A 17,274-nucleotide genomic window follows, 5' to 3' on the forward strand; every position below is an offset into this window, starting at 1 on the left:
TACAATTTCACTTGTTGCGATTTCTCGATAATTTCAGAGTTTTGCAGTGCTTTAAAAAATGCGTTCTACTTTGTTTTCTCCTCGATTTTCGGGCAATTCCTTCACAATGAGAATTTCTTTCGTTTTATCTAGTGAGTTTTTTTCTTTATCCATTTCGTGTTTAAATGTCAGTTTAGTAAGTTTTTCATTTTGGTCTAAGAAGTTTTATGCCGATTTCGATTGAATTCAACTACCCAACAGCATTACCAACAGCAGTGTTCCTAAAATTGATATTTTCGTGAATTATTACAAAGTGCAAGTTAATTCAAGATTATGTCACAAATCAATGAAAATGCAATTTTTGCAGATAAACAATTTGGATTACGTCATGGTTATTCCACTGCTACGTTTGTTTTCACTGTCTATGAAAAATAAGTTCATTACTCTGCGTCATTCTACAAACTTTAATGACTTACCTAAAACTATTTCTTTTTTTCTTAGTTCTATGATATTTTTTCATTTCTCTATCTTGATGTAAAACTAACCAACTTTATTATCTGTTCTGCTATGCTGAATGTTGGATCCAAGTATCGGTTCACTTATTTTTCACGTTATTCGTCACACTACTAGGTGACTTTATCGAACTATTTTTTCGCTTCTCCTTCAATACCGTGCCATTCTACTATTTTTTGCGACTTTAACAAGCCTACAACACACAGATCGGAAAGTTTACTGTTCGAGATGATTGTTTTTTTTTCTGTTTGGTTCAACCATTATTCGTACTAATACAGCTGACCCTTCAACATTCAAACTCTGTGATTCAACCGAAGATTCGAACCATAGCCACTGTTCCGCTAGAACAGGAATCGAACAACTACTGTTGTGGCTCCTTGTTGTGCTCTCGAGCAGAATTTACTTTTAATTAACTGTTCTTTATATGGTGGAATATTGTAGCAAAAGTGGACACCAGTTTTCGCTTTATCTACCGTAAACGGAATAAATTGTAATGTCCGGTTTTTGCTGTTCTTTTTTTCTCTTTGATAATTATTTCTAATGGTATTAATCTTGACGGAAAAGAATGATACTATGAATCAGGTAACTGTTGAACTTTTGAGAAAATTTGAATTTTTGTTATCCAATATTGTTGTTGGCGTCAGTCATCCATGGCATGTAGAAGACTTATTAGGACAAAATAATTTTGAAAATTTTACCAATTAAAGTGTTACTGTTTACTTTCGTAGATGATTGAATGCACCAAACAATAGGAGTCAATTTTTACGGTCGTTATCTGTCCGGATGTAATTTTGTACAAGTAAACAGGTGCTAGCTGGTTATTGGATCTTATTCCGATACTGCCCCATTGAACTCCGGTTAATCTGGTCAGCGTAACGCCTTACTGACGGACTCACACCGAGTTTCGAACAACCGCGCTATGATTAAGCCAGAGACCGGTCTGCTTTCGGCGGAAGTTAGGTGCGGTGCTCGGCTCGATAGCTGTGTTATGAATGCCGCAGAAATATTTACTTTTTATGTAGGAATGTTGCGATCGGCACGCGAAATTGTCCGATCCGAGGTGAAGCATAAGTCAAGCGTTCGGTTATTTTTGGTTATTATAACTCCGCTCTGACAAAGAAGGCAGGTACACCGACCAAGGCGAATGTGCGTAACTATTGTGAGTAGGTTGAGGTGTCGATTGTGGTTCGCTTTCTTGCCACAGAAACTGGCGCGCGAATAAATTGTGTGTACGCGCTCGCGCGCCTTTGTTTGGCCAGTGAGTGTAACAGGAAACTGGTAAAAATTAGGGAAGTACAAGAAAATCTAAATTATGTGCCAGACTCTATAACGCTTCTCTATTCGTCGAGTTCATTCCAGATGCACTTGTGTAACTCTTCTATGCCAGTATGCCGCGCATTGTGAAGGCTCAACCAGTATAACCAATTATGCCAATGTTCGAATTGCTATTTGTACACGGGCATAATACCAGGGCGCACAATGCCTAAATGGAACAAGTACAATCTTCAGCTATTCAAGTACTCGATGCATCGACATACATCCATACCCTCATTCAGACTTGTAGACAATGGAAAAAGGAGCCTGTAAGACATATTTTCGATGGATTAAGTTGATGCCGGCTACCGCCACCTTTAAAACATACCTTTTAATAACAGGTCTAAAATTGTGATGTAATGCTTTTTCTATTTACATGAAACCAGGTATTATAAGGTAAAAGATTGAACGTTTGAGATTTTATCGCAGGTGTTAAGAATTCTAAAAAAAATTGACCTACGAGAAGATTAGAGAATGGCGACCCCAATTTTTCTATCAAAACACAACATGAATTCCTGAGATTAGCTCTGAGAAAAATTCTACTAAATTTCTCCTAAAGAAGAAAAATGAATAGTACAGTAGAAGGATGAACTTTCGCAATTGCGAAGCCTCAAAGAATGACAAGTTTTAGTTCGGATCTATTTCACAATTTGCGAAAGCAACTTTTGAGAAAACTTATCATGGAAGATACTTTTAAGAATTATAATCATCATATCTTGACATAAAATAGTTTGTTGTGCTTACGATTGTTCCATAAACTTTTATATGCTGCCTCAGAGCATCACTGTGCATTTTTTTCAAAATACTACAGTTGACAGTAATTTTAGTTAGTCTACAAAGTGTTCAGCTAGAATTTTCTCGTGAAGCTATAAATTTTAATGATAAACCTTGTGAAATTTTGCTAGTGTTACCCTCACTGAATTTTGGCTATCCAATAGGTTTTGTTCGTATTGGCGTCGTTTCTGAGCCAAAATAATTTTAAAAATTTTACCTTTTAACCCTCTAGTGCCCAAGTTAATTTTCAGACAGACTTCGAAAAAATCACCATGAATTTTTATAAACATTTTTTAGGTATTGATTGAAACATTTTAGAGGTTTAACTAAAGACCGTCTAAAGGCGGCACTGGGAACTAGAGGGTTAAAGGCTAGCGGCGCTGCAAAATCTAACTTTTCAGTTTTGCATTTAAAAAAAATGGTGTCTTTAGCAAAGTTGTAAATAATATTGTTGTGTGGTACACATTGAGTCATTGAATAATTGTACAATACGTATCGGTTTAATGTGCTAATTGAGAACTCACTAGACGACAGATTCCCTTAGTCTACTACGGCTCCATGCAATTGTGTCCAATCGTTGAAATTGATCCTCATCGAGTCACGAGTTCAGTTGGTATCGAGAAAGGAATCCTTGTGGAGGTAAGTCGTGTGAATGCCTGCACCGGCACTAGAGTGGAACCACAGAACGGAAGGTCAACTTCAGGTATATGATCAAACGTGAAAGTGCACACAAAGAGGACTGAAAAATCACGAATGAATTTTCTTTGCCCTCAGCAATTTATATTTGTCGTGTACATTTATGCCACTGCGACAGTGGTATAAAGTGGCATAATTTATTCGTTGTTTTGAATTGACGGTTAATTCAACAGTTTAACCTGTTTAATTCGAACTTTTACGTGCAATGCGAAAACGTTGTGCGAAAACAGCAAAGTTTCACATTTGTGCAATTTTTTATATTCGAAAATCTATAATGTGGCATAGTGGAAGTAAGTAAAAGTATCAACACAAGCTATCTGATGTCCCGTACATGTTGGTTTGGAACACGAACCACAATCAATGCTATTTAAAACCGGGTGTTCGAAACTGTTAATGATGCAATTACATATTGCGAAGGTCTTCCTCTCACGATTGTATCATGTGTTAGCGACAGTTATTTATAAAAATTAGTTTGAAACTTTATCGTTGTCATAAAGCAAATATGAAGTGTTTTTTTTTGTTTTTGTTTAAAGGAAGTGCTACTTCGTGTTGTAAGAAGATGTTGTACAGATAAATTTTGTTTGGCAAATATCTAGATATTTTATAATTTTTTTTTGTTCACACAACATTTATTTGACACGGCAAAATACAAATTAATGTTTTACGGAGCCAATTAAGTCTAATGCCTTATGGTCTAAAATATCTTATAAGCTAAAGGCAACTTTTTTACGCTCGCTGCCGACTACGAGCTGAAATTTTATAATATTGAATCAATACCTTAGTCGACCATGAAATTTCCAAACAGGTTTCATCCTGTTATTCCATTATATCACATGTTTTATAGATCACCCGAGATCCAAACTCTGAAGGTATATCGGTTCTGGACTCATTGATGCTAGATGCATCCGATGGAATAAAAATAAGGAGGATGAAATTAGATAAACTTGGATAAGCTTCTGGAGCAACGGATAATGTGGTTGTACGAACGGATAATTTGGTTGTAGCATATTAATTTTGCGAACGATATTTCGATATTAACTATTCACGGATTTCTGGTGTTTATATATCAGCTAGAAGAGTGTAATTTTCTGAACAAACGTGATTTTATATCATTGTCCTTCAATTTTTTCAATGAAGAATAAAAATCGCATACATGACAGTTGGTACATGGGCGAACTGTTATTTTAGCGATTTCGAGCAGATTTCGAACTGTTTTAAATCGGAATTTTAAAACCGAAGGATAACGATAGAAAATTAATGAAAATCATGATTTTATGTGATAGAATATTTTTAAAAATCATGATTTTATTTGAATGTGTGAATGAACCGGTTCTTTGAAAAGAGCGAAAGAATGAACGGCTCACGAAAAAGAGCCACGGTTTTTTGAGCGCACCAGAACTGATGGATTCGCGCGAACCCGAAGTTTACCGAGAAAATACGAACTGTCAACGCTCGTGAATCATTGTGAACCATGAGCGGTTCATAAGAGTCTGTTCGGAACGGTGAGTGAGCGGTTCAGAGCCGCTTTTGCAAAAGAGCCGTTCCGCACACCCCTATGTGAAGTCTTGCTCTTCGGCCCAAATAACACAGTTATACATTTTGCCAAAGCCAGTCGACATGTTGAGCAGGAGTGCGAATGAAATAGCTTGTCCCCGGGTCGTTTCACACCTCCCGATTTACTGGTCTCATTTCGAAAAATTCACACGAAAAAGCAGGTTTCTTCACACGGAGTTCTATTCCACAAAATCAATATGCGTCGAGGCGAAACTAATTTATAACACTTCTTTATTAAATTGAATTAAGTCTTAGAATGATCTTTCACATTATGTGGATGTAACCAATATCTTCTTTTCAATGGTAGTACAAAGGATTTAGCAAATAGCATATGCAATCTCTCTGGTGCAGATTCTAAAGCACAGCAAAGCCTTGCTACTGCATTCTAAATCGGAACCCGACATTCTGTTATACACCGACTTCGCATCCAACTGTTTGAGTGTACAGGACAATTGCGGGGCTAGCACTACGATCCTACTGACAGTGTCAGTCTGACACTCTCTCTTCTCTCTTCTCTCTGAGCCGAGACTCGAACCTACGACAACTGGCTTGGTAGGCTAGCATCGTACCTCGAGACCATCTGGGACGGTTCGAGATCGCAGATTCAATAAGCATTCGAATCCTAATCACTTTTCGTGACGGACGGAATTTAAATATTGCTTCCATCCCCGTACCTTTCAGTAGTAAAAATTTGCAAATTTCCAGATCGATTATATTATTCGTACTCATACGTCAAAAGTGTAATATAAAACATCTTTCAAATGCTTGTGATAACCAGTATTGCTGGGAAACTTGAGAAAATTTAAAAGTAATAATATAGAATAAACACATAACCGCATTAAAAGAGTGCACCTGTAGTGTTTTCGCTTGGCATATTTATACCAGTGTGTATGACAGATGTCAATAAAAGAAGTATAAATTCTATTTATTTTCCGTGTTAAATGCGTTCTTTACACCACAAGAGAGCGCTGCAAAATTCACTGAGCACTCAGCAGTTTTCAAATCACAGATGACCTTCCGTTCTGTGGTGGAACCCAAGCGAAGCGGCAAAACGGCACAATTATCACAAAAAAAGTACCTGAAATATTTTCCTTTTAACTCTTATTGTTTTTCAAATATAATGTTTTATATCAGTCTTGTCCTTAAAAGAAGTTTCTTTTCAAATGAAGGGGGTTTCAAATTGCTTCACAGAAACCGCTGTAGCAAATTACCTAGCTGCCGATCCTTTTCAAACTTTCAATTAATAAAATTAATAATAAATAAATTAAGTTTAGGCATATTTATTTCATTTAACTCCAATATGCCATAACCGTACGCTCGCACCTGATGCTTAACTCCACTCATTAGATTTTGTACAACACCTGGCTGCAGTTTTTCCCATTGTTTTTTTTCATGTCCTACTCAGATTAGACCTCTTTGGGATGCTTTTGTAGTGCCTGCTTCATCATAGCCCAATATTTTTCGTTAGGCCTCAGTTCCGGTGCGTTGGGGGGACGCATGACCTTGGGTAAGAAAGTGACCTCGTAGGCTTCGTATCACTCGAGGACATAACTTGCATAGTGACACAAAGGTCCGGTCCGGTCTAGGTCCGGCCAGAAGATCGTAAGTCCTTCGGGTTGCTTCAACAGAAGCAAACGCTGTAGGCGCTCCTTGAAGTAGATTTTCCTGTTTACAGTCCTGGTAGTCGCAAACGGCGCACTCCTTCTGCCACATGAGCAGATCGCTTGCAAATCAAGTTATTCGGGACAAACTTTGAAACATTCTACTTCTCTGGTTCCTCCAGAACATCAATGCTGAGCAGTGGAGAGCAATAGCCCTAGAAGCTGCTGGAAGTCCGCCTTGACGTAAGTCTCATCATTCATTAAAGCTTCGTCAGCACCTGGGTGTACAGTTTCCGGGCCCGTGACTTTCCCACCGTATTTTGCCGTTCGTCACGATTTGGAAGCTTCTGCAACTTGTACGTATGCAGTCCCTCCCGGTTCTTGTCTCTCTGAACGAAAGACTTCGACAGATTCAATTTTTTGGCCACTACTCTAACTACAGCATTGAGATTCCGCGTGAACGCTTTCATAACACACTTGTGATCCTGATTGCTAATAGAACATCAATTCTATCCGCATTTCTCCTTCCGTGCGTTGCTCAGAGTTTCGTAGTAACGTTTAATTACACGACTCACTATTGACTACACGATTCCGAGTGGTTTTCCGATGTCCCGATGAGAGCGTTGACGTTTTTCCAGGTGCTTGCGCAAAATCAATTCGCGACATCGCTTTTCGGGTAAAGGCATTTTTCCAATCTTCGGGCCTGCTTGCGTTGCGTTGACGGTGATTTGACAGAAAATGTATGGACTAGATGCCAAAGTGCCGCAAACGCAGCCGTAACGTATAAAGCCTGTGTACACTCTTTGACCAATGGTCATAAATTTGACCTTTTGACATAATGGTCAAATTTATTTGACATCATGATTGTTGTTTGCCCGTGTTTGCCACATGTAAAAATTGGAGAGTGACAAACAATTATCTTTGACCAAATTTTCATCTGTCAAAATGTGACAAATATTTGACGCTTGGTCAAAGGCTGTACGCCTAAAATTGTGTTTGGGCTTTAAGGCTGTAGACCTGTAGAAAACATATTCAACCGTCAGTGTAATGGTCAAATTTGTTGACATCAAGCACTTCTGTCGAATATTTTTCTACTGTTTGGCCAAAGATGTTTAGTGTTTTTGTAAGACAGTGTAATGATGTTTGTTGAAATATTTATGGTGTTTGTCATATATTTTGGTCAAGATTTTGTCGTGATTGTTGTTTGCCTATGTTTGCTGCTTTCAAAAGTTTGTAAGTGACAAACAGACATATTTTCTCTTGGTGAACGGTCACGGATCCATGTGATTCTTTCGACAATGAAATTTTTCGATAGTCCGAAAAATTAACCGAATACCGAAAAATGAACTAGCGAGCTTTCAAACGCTGAATTTTTTGAAGTAGAATACTTCTCTCAGGAAGTTCGGCTACATAGGGATGTAAAATGAAAATCTAAAACCGAAAAAAGTGAAAAATATGTCCAATTTCAAATGCTAATAAATCGGTTAGTATTCGATGGATTTTCTTCGTTCTTGCAGCAATAGATTGGAAAATCTTCTAAGATTCTTCCCAAAATAAGATAATTGTAATTTTATTATTAACACTATTGTACTATTGAAAATAGTCAAGCCTTGTCAAAACGAAAAAATCGACCTCTAATTGGTCGTTATATGCTTGCTTCCTAAGCACGGTCGACAGGATCATATACCTTGTAATTGAAAACATGCTATTTGGCCTATATAAGAGCCTATTTCAGCCGGAGCCGCTCATAATAGTTCTAAACAGCGACAACAGCAGTCGTCCTTCCTTAACAGCAGCACTAGCCCTGTGATTGGTCACCACGTCTCAGGAGCAGCGCGGTTTTTCTCAGCGTGTGTCGCCAGACAGCCATTATTCCCCCCGTGTTGGGGCAGCATGAATATGGCCATCAGGAAATCCAATTTTGGGAATCAAAATGCCTTTTTGAAGGCAAATAAACAAGTCATTGGAAGTTAATAATTTTTGTCAACGCAAGCAAGTATTCTGTGTTGCATCCTAGCAATTTAAATTTGTCGCACCCGTCTAATTTACTGAATGTGAAATAGCTTCCACAGTACATGTTGTCCGTGTATCTTAATTCCCCCAATGTTAGGGCAGCTCAAAGGTTGTAATTAGTAACGGATTTTGAACCGCAACATGCTTTTTTCAAGCCAAAAAAAAAATAATTGAAGGTTAATAATTTTCTGGCATCAACACAAGCAGACATTCTGTGCGGGATGCAATCAAATTCTGTTGTAGTTGTCTAATTTTCACTTTATTTAGTAAACCCCCCACTGTAGGGGCAGCGCAAAGGCTGCGATCAGCATAACCGACATTGAATAATAAACTGCCCTGTTAGAACGCATTCACAAAAGCAGTTAGTTCGACTATGCAGAGCTAATATGAAGTCGATTCAATCAATCAGCATAAACAGAATTTCGTCGTCTCCCAGCTGCCAAGTTGCAACATGATGCAACACGCAACAGCGAGCAAACGAAATCGCTTGATGTTACAAACCGCAATAAGATACGGGTTAAAACCGTTGCGTGTGTGAGAGCACCATCGGTGTTTATTCGCCGGATACACTGTCTACTGTCTACTGAACGCAGTAATCTGCTTACATGCGACATGGGGACGGGAACATTTTCTTCAACCAAGCTGCGCAACACGACACAAAACATGTTAATTTGTTGCTTCAATGAGAGTGCTATCGGTCCGGCTCGACAGAATGTTCACAAGAAATCATTTTTGTGCATCCGTGCTACGAAACTGAGGAAAAACTTTAGAAACTGAAAAAAGAGGTGGAGCTTATCAAATGATCGCTCTGAACCAGAATGAAGTCACACATATTTTTCAAGTAATATCATTCCACCACGTACGTAAAATAATTCATTCCTATTTTCATCCCTATATAAGAGCCTGTTTTAGTCGAAGCCGCTCATAGTAGTTCTGAACAGCGATGACAGCAGTCCTCCCTTAGCAGCAGCGGGAGCGAGCAGTGGGTACCATCGATAGCGGATAGCGGCCACAACTGTGGCATGGCTGCGAATAAGTGTAGCAGTTTCAGCGGATCTCACCATCGATAGCAGCAGGGCCAGCAGATGCAGGTACAGCGGATACCAATGGCGGCCACAACTGTGGCATGGCTATGCATAGCGTAGCTGTTGCAGCGGGTATATCAGCATCGATAGTAGCAAGGTCAGCTGATGCAACGACACTCCCTTCACTAAAATGCTGTTTCAGTGTGGTAGCGGGAGCCATCAGCAGCAGGCTTGCATGAAGTGAATACATCAGCCAGCAACTTTCTCTAAGGCCTCTGCCATAGTAGACGCGAAAAGCGGCGCGAACCGATTCGCTCGGCCGTAGGTTGATGTACAGCTCTACTGATGGCTGTACATTAACCTACAGCTGAGCGAATCGGTTCGCGTCGCTTTTCGCGTCTATTATGGCAGAGGCCTAATGGGAAAGTTGTATCAGTTTGTTCAGAAGAATATTATTGTCGGTAATATTACAGAGATGCGATTGCGTAAATCCGATTTCGAATTGAACAATTGTTCTTTTGAGAACAAATAACACACTTATTTGAAGAGTTAATAGCTTTTGGTACCAACAGCAGTATAGTGACAGCCTCAGCGGTAGATGCAGATGCAGCCGGTACTTCCCTGAGGCCGATGTAAAGGTAAATGGGAGCAGCACGGCGAAACAGTTCGGGTTATGCTTAGACGCGCGTCATTTTTCGTTGTTGATATTCCCCACATGAAACGACGCGCTTTCGTATGATAGCGGTGGTATTAGCGGTAGTAGCATTTGCCAACACTTCCTCCAGTAAAGCCATGTCTAGTTTTCAATGTGAAAACACCTTTCTCATTGTGTTGACCGTGCGCCTTAGTCCTCACTATCAAGGTAACACAGAGATGTAAGATAAACACTACATCCTATGATAAATTGAACAATTGTCCTTATAAGAACAACAAATAAATTAATGAAGATTTAATTTTGAATTAGAATACTTCTCTCAGGAAAATCGGCTACATAGGGATGTAAAATGAAAATCTAAAACTGAAAAAAGTGAGAAAAATTTCAAATGCTAATAAATCGGTTAGTTTTCGATGGATTTCCTTCGTTTTTGCAGCAATCGATTAGAAAATCTTCTAAGATTCCTACCAAATGCATGAAATTGCAATTTTATCATTCGAACTATTGTACTATTGAAAACTCTTAAGCCTTGTAAAAACACAAAATTCGACCTCTGATTGGTCGTTATACCGCGCTTTCCCAAGCACGGTCGGCAGAGTTATGGACCTAGTAATGCATGGGAATGCATCATTTGGCCTATATAAGAGCTTCATCAGATAATAAACAAACATTTCATCGGATATTAAATTGAACAACTGAAATTTGAAGAACACAAATGATTATTTGAAGAGTTAATATTTTCTCGTTTTGCGCTATAATCCAAAGTTAATTATCTTCATCTACATGCATACTCTGACTATTATTACGTGTTTGCGTCGCTTAGTGTTTGGCTACGGTCATGCAGAACGCAAATAACGGCGCGATGCGATTCGGCAAGACGAAATCTGTTGAAATGTATAGCTCTACTTCGTCTTAAAAAGAGCTGTACATTCACCACGGTAAGGCGAATCGCATCGCGCCGGCATTCGCGTTCTGCATAACCGTAGCCTTTGTTCCGTTCCCGTTTAATGATGTCGTATTTAATGTGCATATTACAATTCGGCAGCACTTCAACTTCTCATTTGCACAAAATTTAAAAATATTCATTGGATATTTCATTCAAAATATCAGACAAAAAGAAATTACAATACTGCCAATGAACGGTCAACATTTATTTACTAGAAAAAATGACTGACACGCAAGCAGCCAGGTTATCTTTCTTGTAAAAGTATTCTACTTCAACCTTGCGGTCGTGGCTTTGCATACAACCTTCTTGTGATTTTTTTTTGGATAGCGACTGGAAAAGTTTGACATAAACCGTCAAATAGTGTACTGATCAAAAACAGTTTGACACCGTTAATTTTCATGTTTTACCAAAGAAATTTCTGTCAAATGTTTTCTATGTGTAATAAGTTTGTCAAACAATTGGGTCCTAAAGCTATACCAGTTTTTATATATCACTTGAAAAAACCGCGTTTTCAGAGCAAAACGTGATTTTTAAAAAATGTTTATCGTTTTCCTTCGATTTTTAAATGAATATTAAAAAACTGCTCGAAAGGTCTTAAATCACATTTCGTCCATGTACGGTATATGGGAGAACTGTCATTTAAGGCATTTCGAGCAGTTTTTTATTCTTTATTTGAAAATTGAAGTAAAACGATAAACATTTTTTAAAAATCACGTTTTTCTCAGAAAATTGCACTCTTTCAGATGATCTATAAAAATCAGATCATTTCTCCAAGAACAAACAACCATCAGAACTTAGCTAACTTTCAAGTTTCTTCTAGTTTTTGTTGAAAAAAAAAATTAGCTTTTTGAGATAATTTCATTTTCAATTTATTTTGTAAAAACAAAATTTGTTTCCACGGCGGGCTCTGGCTCTCTAAATATTTGTAACTATAAATACCCTTTTTACATAAACTGTTCACAAATAACAAATCTCTAGCCCAAAGGAATATCTGTGCAAAAGTTCAACCTGATTAAAAATGGTCAATTGAAATGGTTGTCCGTTTTTTGTGTGATTGCAACTCTCAGACACCTGCGGTAATTAATCAGTGGCGTCGGGTCCACCTGTGCAACATGTGCACTGCACAGGTACCCTATTCCCGAAGATCCGAGCATATGCAATTTTCGAAATATTATAACCTATTAAAACAAGTAAGCATACTAGCGAATTTCTACAATTTAAAGAATCAAACACTTTGGTTTAATTTTCGTATTTCATTTAAGGAAAAAAAAACTTGAATGTTTGGTGCACATGTGACGAAATCAGCCACGCGACGCCTCTGTAATTAATCACTATTTTCTGTAAAAATGTGCATTATTTTAATTTAAATAACACTAGCAAAAAACATCATTAACCCTCTAGTGCCCAGTGCCGCCTTTAGACACGCTTCAGTTGACCCTCTAGAAAGCTCCAATAAATACTTAAAAAATGTTAATAAAGATTCATAGTGATTTTACCGAGGCCCGCCTGGAAAATAACTTGGGTACTAGAGGGTTGATACGCATTGCCGTTTATAGACTATTTTACGTACTGACAGGTGTTACGGATTCTTCAGAAAATTATACAACCATTCTCAGTATTATGTATAAACCATAATTTATATTCCAAACATGAAATAATTTCGTAGTTAACTAGTTGAAATTCAATTATTTCACAAATTCCTCAAACTCATGAATCGTCCTTTCCTTCGTGAATGACACACGAGGACTGGATCGTTCACATATTTAATATTGCTATCGTTAAAATCATTATCCAAACGATCCAAACCATAAGTTCCATAACCCTGTGCATCGCAAAGCACACTTTCAAACAAAGATTTCGAAACAAACCAATCGAATTTACTTATATTGTCGCCACTCAGTCGTTTAAAATCTTTCAATTTCCTCCAAATTCTCGTACTTTCGCAGCCGATGCAAATTGTCCCACCACAGCTTCAACCGGTTAGCCAGTATCAGCCGAAACCATGGTGTTAGTGGAGCCTCCAGGCCGGAGATTTGCCGATCCAGATCGTCCCGTCGGATATACCGAATTTCGCTTACCTCACTCTCGTTCGGCTTCAGATCTACGTCCTTCTGAAGGAACAGAATGTAGTCGATTTCGTGTTCGCCCCAGACTCCGTCGCCCTGGTCGGCGTAGTGGATCCGCGTCAGGAAATGGAAGTTTTCCGGTCGGACCTAGTTGGCTGTGTTAGCAAAGTTCGGCCCGCATATATGATACTATGCATGCTTACCTGACTTAACGGGATGCCCAACTCGTAATTTAGTCTGCGTTGGGCTGCTCGCCGAATCCCAAGTGCGTTTAGTTCTTCACGTTCGCCTTCAATATCGTACAGAGGATGGCTGCAGCAAGCATTGGTGTAGCAGTCAGGAAAGGTAATCTAAAATTAGAATTGCCAGAGAATGAATGGCGATTGTTATGCAGATGCTGCGTATTTGCATTTTTAACGTCGTATAGAATTCCATTGTCATAGCGATGGCGAGCGAACCAATTCGACCAGAATATCATCACTTTTTAGTAGCAAATTTGTAAGTTGATATCGTTCAGTAAACGCTGCTCTGATGTTAAGCAAACTTACCACCAATGATATAATAACACCATTTCGCAGCCATGCAGGAGAAAGCAAACAGATCACCCGAACGATACACTTGAGCTTTATTGTACGCACATTGCTCACCTTCGCAGTTTTGCGAATTGAAAGAAACAAACATTAAAACTCGCTCACCTTGTGTGTCGATCTACGCTGCAACAACATTTCGCCCTTGGAATTGAAAAGAAATACACTGAAAGCCCTGTGTAACCGGATATGTCCTTTGGGATCAACACGATGGCAATCTCGCTTGGAGGCATTTCCCAGTGGTCGATCATGTTCGTTAACCAGAATGCAATTTTCCTCCAGGGCTAGTTCCTGCAGTTTGGCGGCCGTTGCTGCCGATGCACTTGAAAAACTATTTTTGCCAATCGATTGGATGAGCGTACCAGGAAGTCCCCGGATCAATCGCGCTGCCAAAGCCATTTTTAATGTTCCGTAAGCTGCGTACGCTTGATACCACTAGCGAGAGATCGATTGTTTCACCTTTGTCTGCTTCGGCTAATCGACGTAGAGACGATATGCTAATTTACGACTAGTATACTCGTTTTTTGGAATTTCTGTCTCGTACTCGTCTGCTGACTACCACGCATTCCACAACGTGCTGTTACCACTTTTGCAATACTTCTTTGGTTGTGATTTCGTTCGCTACTGAAATGCGTCAGTACAAATTTGGCTCGTCGTGTTTACAACTTTGACGTTTATTGAAGCATGCACATGCTACGCGTTACTATATACCAGACGAGCGTTATAGACTTTGTTGTATCGTAACGCTTCGTTATACCGAGCAGGATGATAAAAAACGGCTATTTTAAGCTTTACCGTTGCGTGCCTTACATGCAGAGGGATTGCAGAGGGTGGGCAATTTAACAAGTCGTCTATATTTGAGATACATTATGAGAAGTGTTTTTGATCTTTTTTGCTATCATTCAAAAAAGACCTAAGTAAAGTGAAACCAGTGGGTCGTTTTAAAAAATAATTTAATCTATATATTTCAAAAAAAATATATTACAATAAAATCTAACACAAATTCACCTCCACGGGCGTGGGGTCTTACCAATTGTTCTACTTAAGTTACCATTCGAGAATGCGTCCATTGAGTGTGGCTTCCCGCTAGCCGATACCAACGTTCGTTCCTTGCAGTCTTTAGATTCTTCCCTACCACCGGCTGCCAGTATATGTTCCAAATCCCTCAAATCACTCGGTGATTTCTCCAACAACAACTCGATGTAGTTATGGAGTAAATCTTTTGGCAAGGTGCTTCTTTCGCTAGGACTTCGCGTCGACTTTTGCTGACGGCTGCTGATCGGTGTCTGGAAAGTTTCATTCTCGGCAACGCTTTTGAGCGTTCTAACACCATCCAGTTGATCTTTGTCGATATGATCAACGCATAATTTACTAAACCGGGACGTCTGTGTTTGCTGATTACCCCGGTCGCAGATCGTGGCAGATGGTGATGTGAGCACATCAAGTGCTTTTTGCCATTGAGTCTCCATGATCGAGTGCAACTGCTCGGCAATGTCAGCCCGCCGATTTTGATAAGAAGCTAGTTTATCCTCCAACTCGTGGATAGTTTTGGATGAATTTGCCAGCTGAAGTCGATAAAGAGATTCCTGCTCGCTGTATTTTTCATTCAAAAGTTTAATCTCTTGTTCGTTAGTTTGATTGATTAACTCAATTTGCTTGATCGCCCTTTCCGCTAATAATCTTTCTTTGCGCTTCGCTTCATCGTTTAGCTGTTCCTCGACATTCTTCAGCTGTTTCTGGAACTCCTTCAGCTTGTCGGCTACAACATCTTCCAGCTGTGACTGGTAGTATTTCTTCAGAGAAAGCCTTTGTACATCTAACTCTTTCAGCAGATTCCTTTTTTCCTGTAAGTGAGTCTCACTTTGAGTTTTTATGTCTTGAATTTGTGTTTTGTAGTATTCATTTTGAGTGTTCGACTCATTCAGTTTACGATTTAAATTTTCCGCTTTGACTTTCAGTGACGCAAAATCTGCCCTCAGTTTGTTACATTCTTCCGCCTTCTTTCGTTCTACCTCGAGCTCGTCTTTTAGCTGATCATTAGACTTCCTTAGTTTAGTCAACTGCTCCTTCAGATTCCGTTCACTCTCTTTGCTGTTGGAAAGTCGTATTTCCAGATCTTTCAATTGATTTTTATGAACGTCAGACGCATCTCGATTTGCACTTGTTATACTCTCTATTTTAGATTCAAGGCATTCGTTTCGGTCTTGCAACTGCCGGATGGTAGCTATCGTATCCGATAGTTCTTTTTCAAGAAATAAATTTTTGTTTTTGATTTCAAGATTTTCTTGTAACAGCTTTTCATTACTCTCGGCATGTGTTTGCTTCAACTCGCGCACTCGACGCTCCAAACTAAAAGTAAATAATTTAACAATAAATGATTCTATAATATCTTCAACGGTTATGGGTTTATACATACCGGATTGCATTATCCTCTAACTTTAGGATAATCCCCTCTTTCTCTTTGTCCACATCGATGGCTACCGCGATCTTCTGTTCGTATTCCAATAGCCTAGCCTGTAGGGCTTGAATGTTACGCTCACAGTGCTGCCTTCGTAAGCGCTCTTCTTGTATCTTGGAGCTTTCTTGATTGACCGCATTACTGTTCCAAATCTCACTCAAGCTGAGAAGCGGCGTTCGAGTGCTAATCGACGACAGTTTACTCACCACAGACGGTACCGGAGGATCTTTGCGGGGAGGTTTCTGCGGCACGGTTGTTTTATTGAAGCTATGAAAATCGCTAGCCGTGAGAGAAGGAAACTCCCGCAAGGAAATGTTATTCATGTCAATAATAGAATTATTTGGACTTTTCTCAACTTCCACCGGAGCATGCTGTAAGCCAGCTTGATTGTTACCAACTTTGAGAAAATGGTCAATTTCGTTGAGCACATGCTGGTTGTTACTTGAAAGTTGCGGTTTCGATTGGGCTTCCGAAGGTCCTTTGAGGGGCGTTGAAGAGTATAGATTATGATATCCGTAAGAGCTGCCTGCAGCGCTATTCAATCCTTCAATGGGATTGGTGGCTGCTGTAGCAATTGAACTGCGGTACGATTGAATCCCCGAATGGGACTCGTTATTACTAGGTACATATGACATCGACCACCGACTGGTGTCCTGCAGCTCTGTCAGCCGTGCAAATTCGCTATATGAAGTAAAACTTCCGGCGGGATGTTGTGCGATCGGGATTGCGGAAGCCGTTTCGACCTTATTAAAATAATCCGGCGGAATTAGTAACAAAACATCAGTATCATCGGAATCACTCATCACATTTTTAGATTTCTAATGGGAAAAGTGTAAAAATTAGATATTAATTCGAACAATCTGCTTAACACAAAACAACGCCTCAAGCGGACCCAAACAAAACAATTTTTACACGTTTATTCCTAACGAACGTAACGCGCTGCATATTAAATACTACTCCCTACGCTCCCTCCTGGATGCCGGGATGCCAGATTTCTATAGTTGAACCCAGGTTGATGTCCTTTTGAACAATATTCTGCAATCTTTGTTCGTTCACTTATCATTATTGTTTCATGAAATTCATATGATTATAT

At 39.3% G+C, this 17,274-nt stretch overlaps 2 protein-coding genes across 2 annotated transcripts; both read right to left on the reverse strand.

Moving 5' to 3' along the window:
- Nucleotides 1-12,688: 12,688 nt before the first annotated feature.
- LOC129727889 (isopentenyl-diphosphate Delta-isomerase 1) lies at nucleotides 12,689-14,403 on the reverse strand. Its single transcript, XM_055686145.1, has 3 exons — nucleotides 13,832-14,403; nucleotides 13,340-13,486; nucleotides 12,689-13,283 (listed from the first exon to the last, which is right to left on the reverse strand). The coding sequence occupies exons 1-3, from the start codon at nucleotides 14,120-14,122 to the stop codon at nucleotides 12,975-12,977; spliced, it is 747 nt and encodes a 248-aa protein (XP_055542120.1). The 5' UTR covers nucleotides 14,123-14,403; the 3' UTR covers nucleotides 12,689-12,974.
- Nucleotides 14,404-14,659: 256 nt separating this feature from the next.
- On the reverse strand, nucleotides 14,660-17,097 carry LOC129727703 (protein BCAP). The gene is made up of 2 exons (XM_055685770.1): nucleotides 16,140-17,097; nucleotides 14,660-16,072 (listed from the first exon to the last, which is right to left on the reverse strand). Exons 1-2 carry the CDS (start codon nucleotides 16,982-16,984, stop codon nucleotides 14,728-14,730), a joined length of 2,190 nt encoding a protein of 729 aa, XP_055541745.1. The 5' UTR covers nucleotides 16,985-17,097; the 3' UTR covers nucleotides 14,660-14,727.
- Nucleotides 17,098-17,274: the final 177 nt, after the last annotated feature.

This window comes from Wyeomyia smithii, chromosome 3 (assembly GCF_029784165.1).
Source record: "Wyeomyia smithii strain HCP4-BCI-WySm-NY-G18 chromosome 3, ASM2978416v1, whole genome shotgun sequence".
In the NCBI taxonomy this organism is placed as follows: Eukaryota; Metazoa; Arthropoda; class Insecta; order Diptera; family Culicidae; genus Wyeomyia; species Wyeomyia smithii.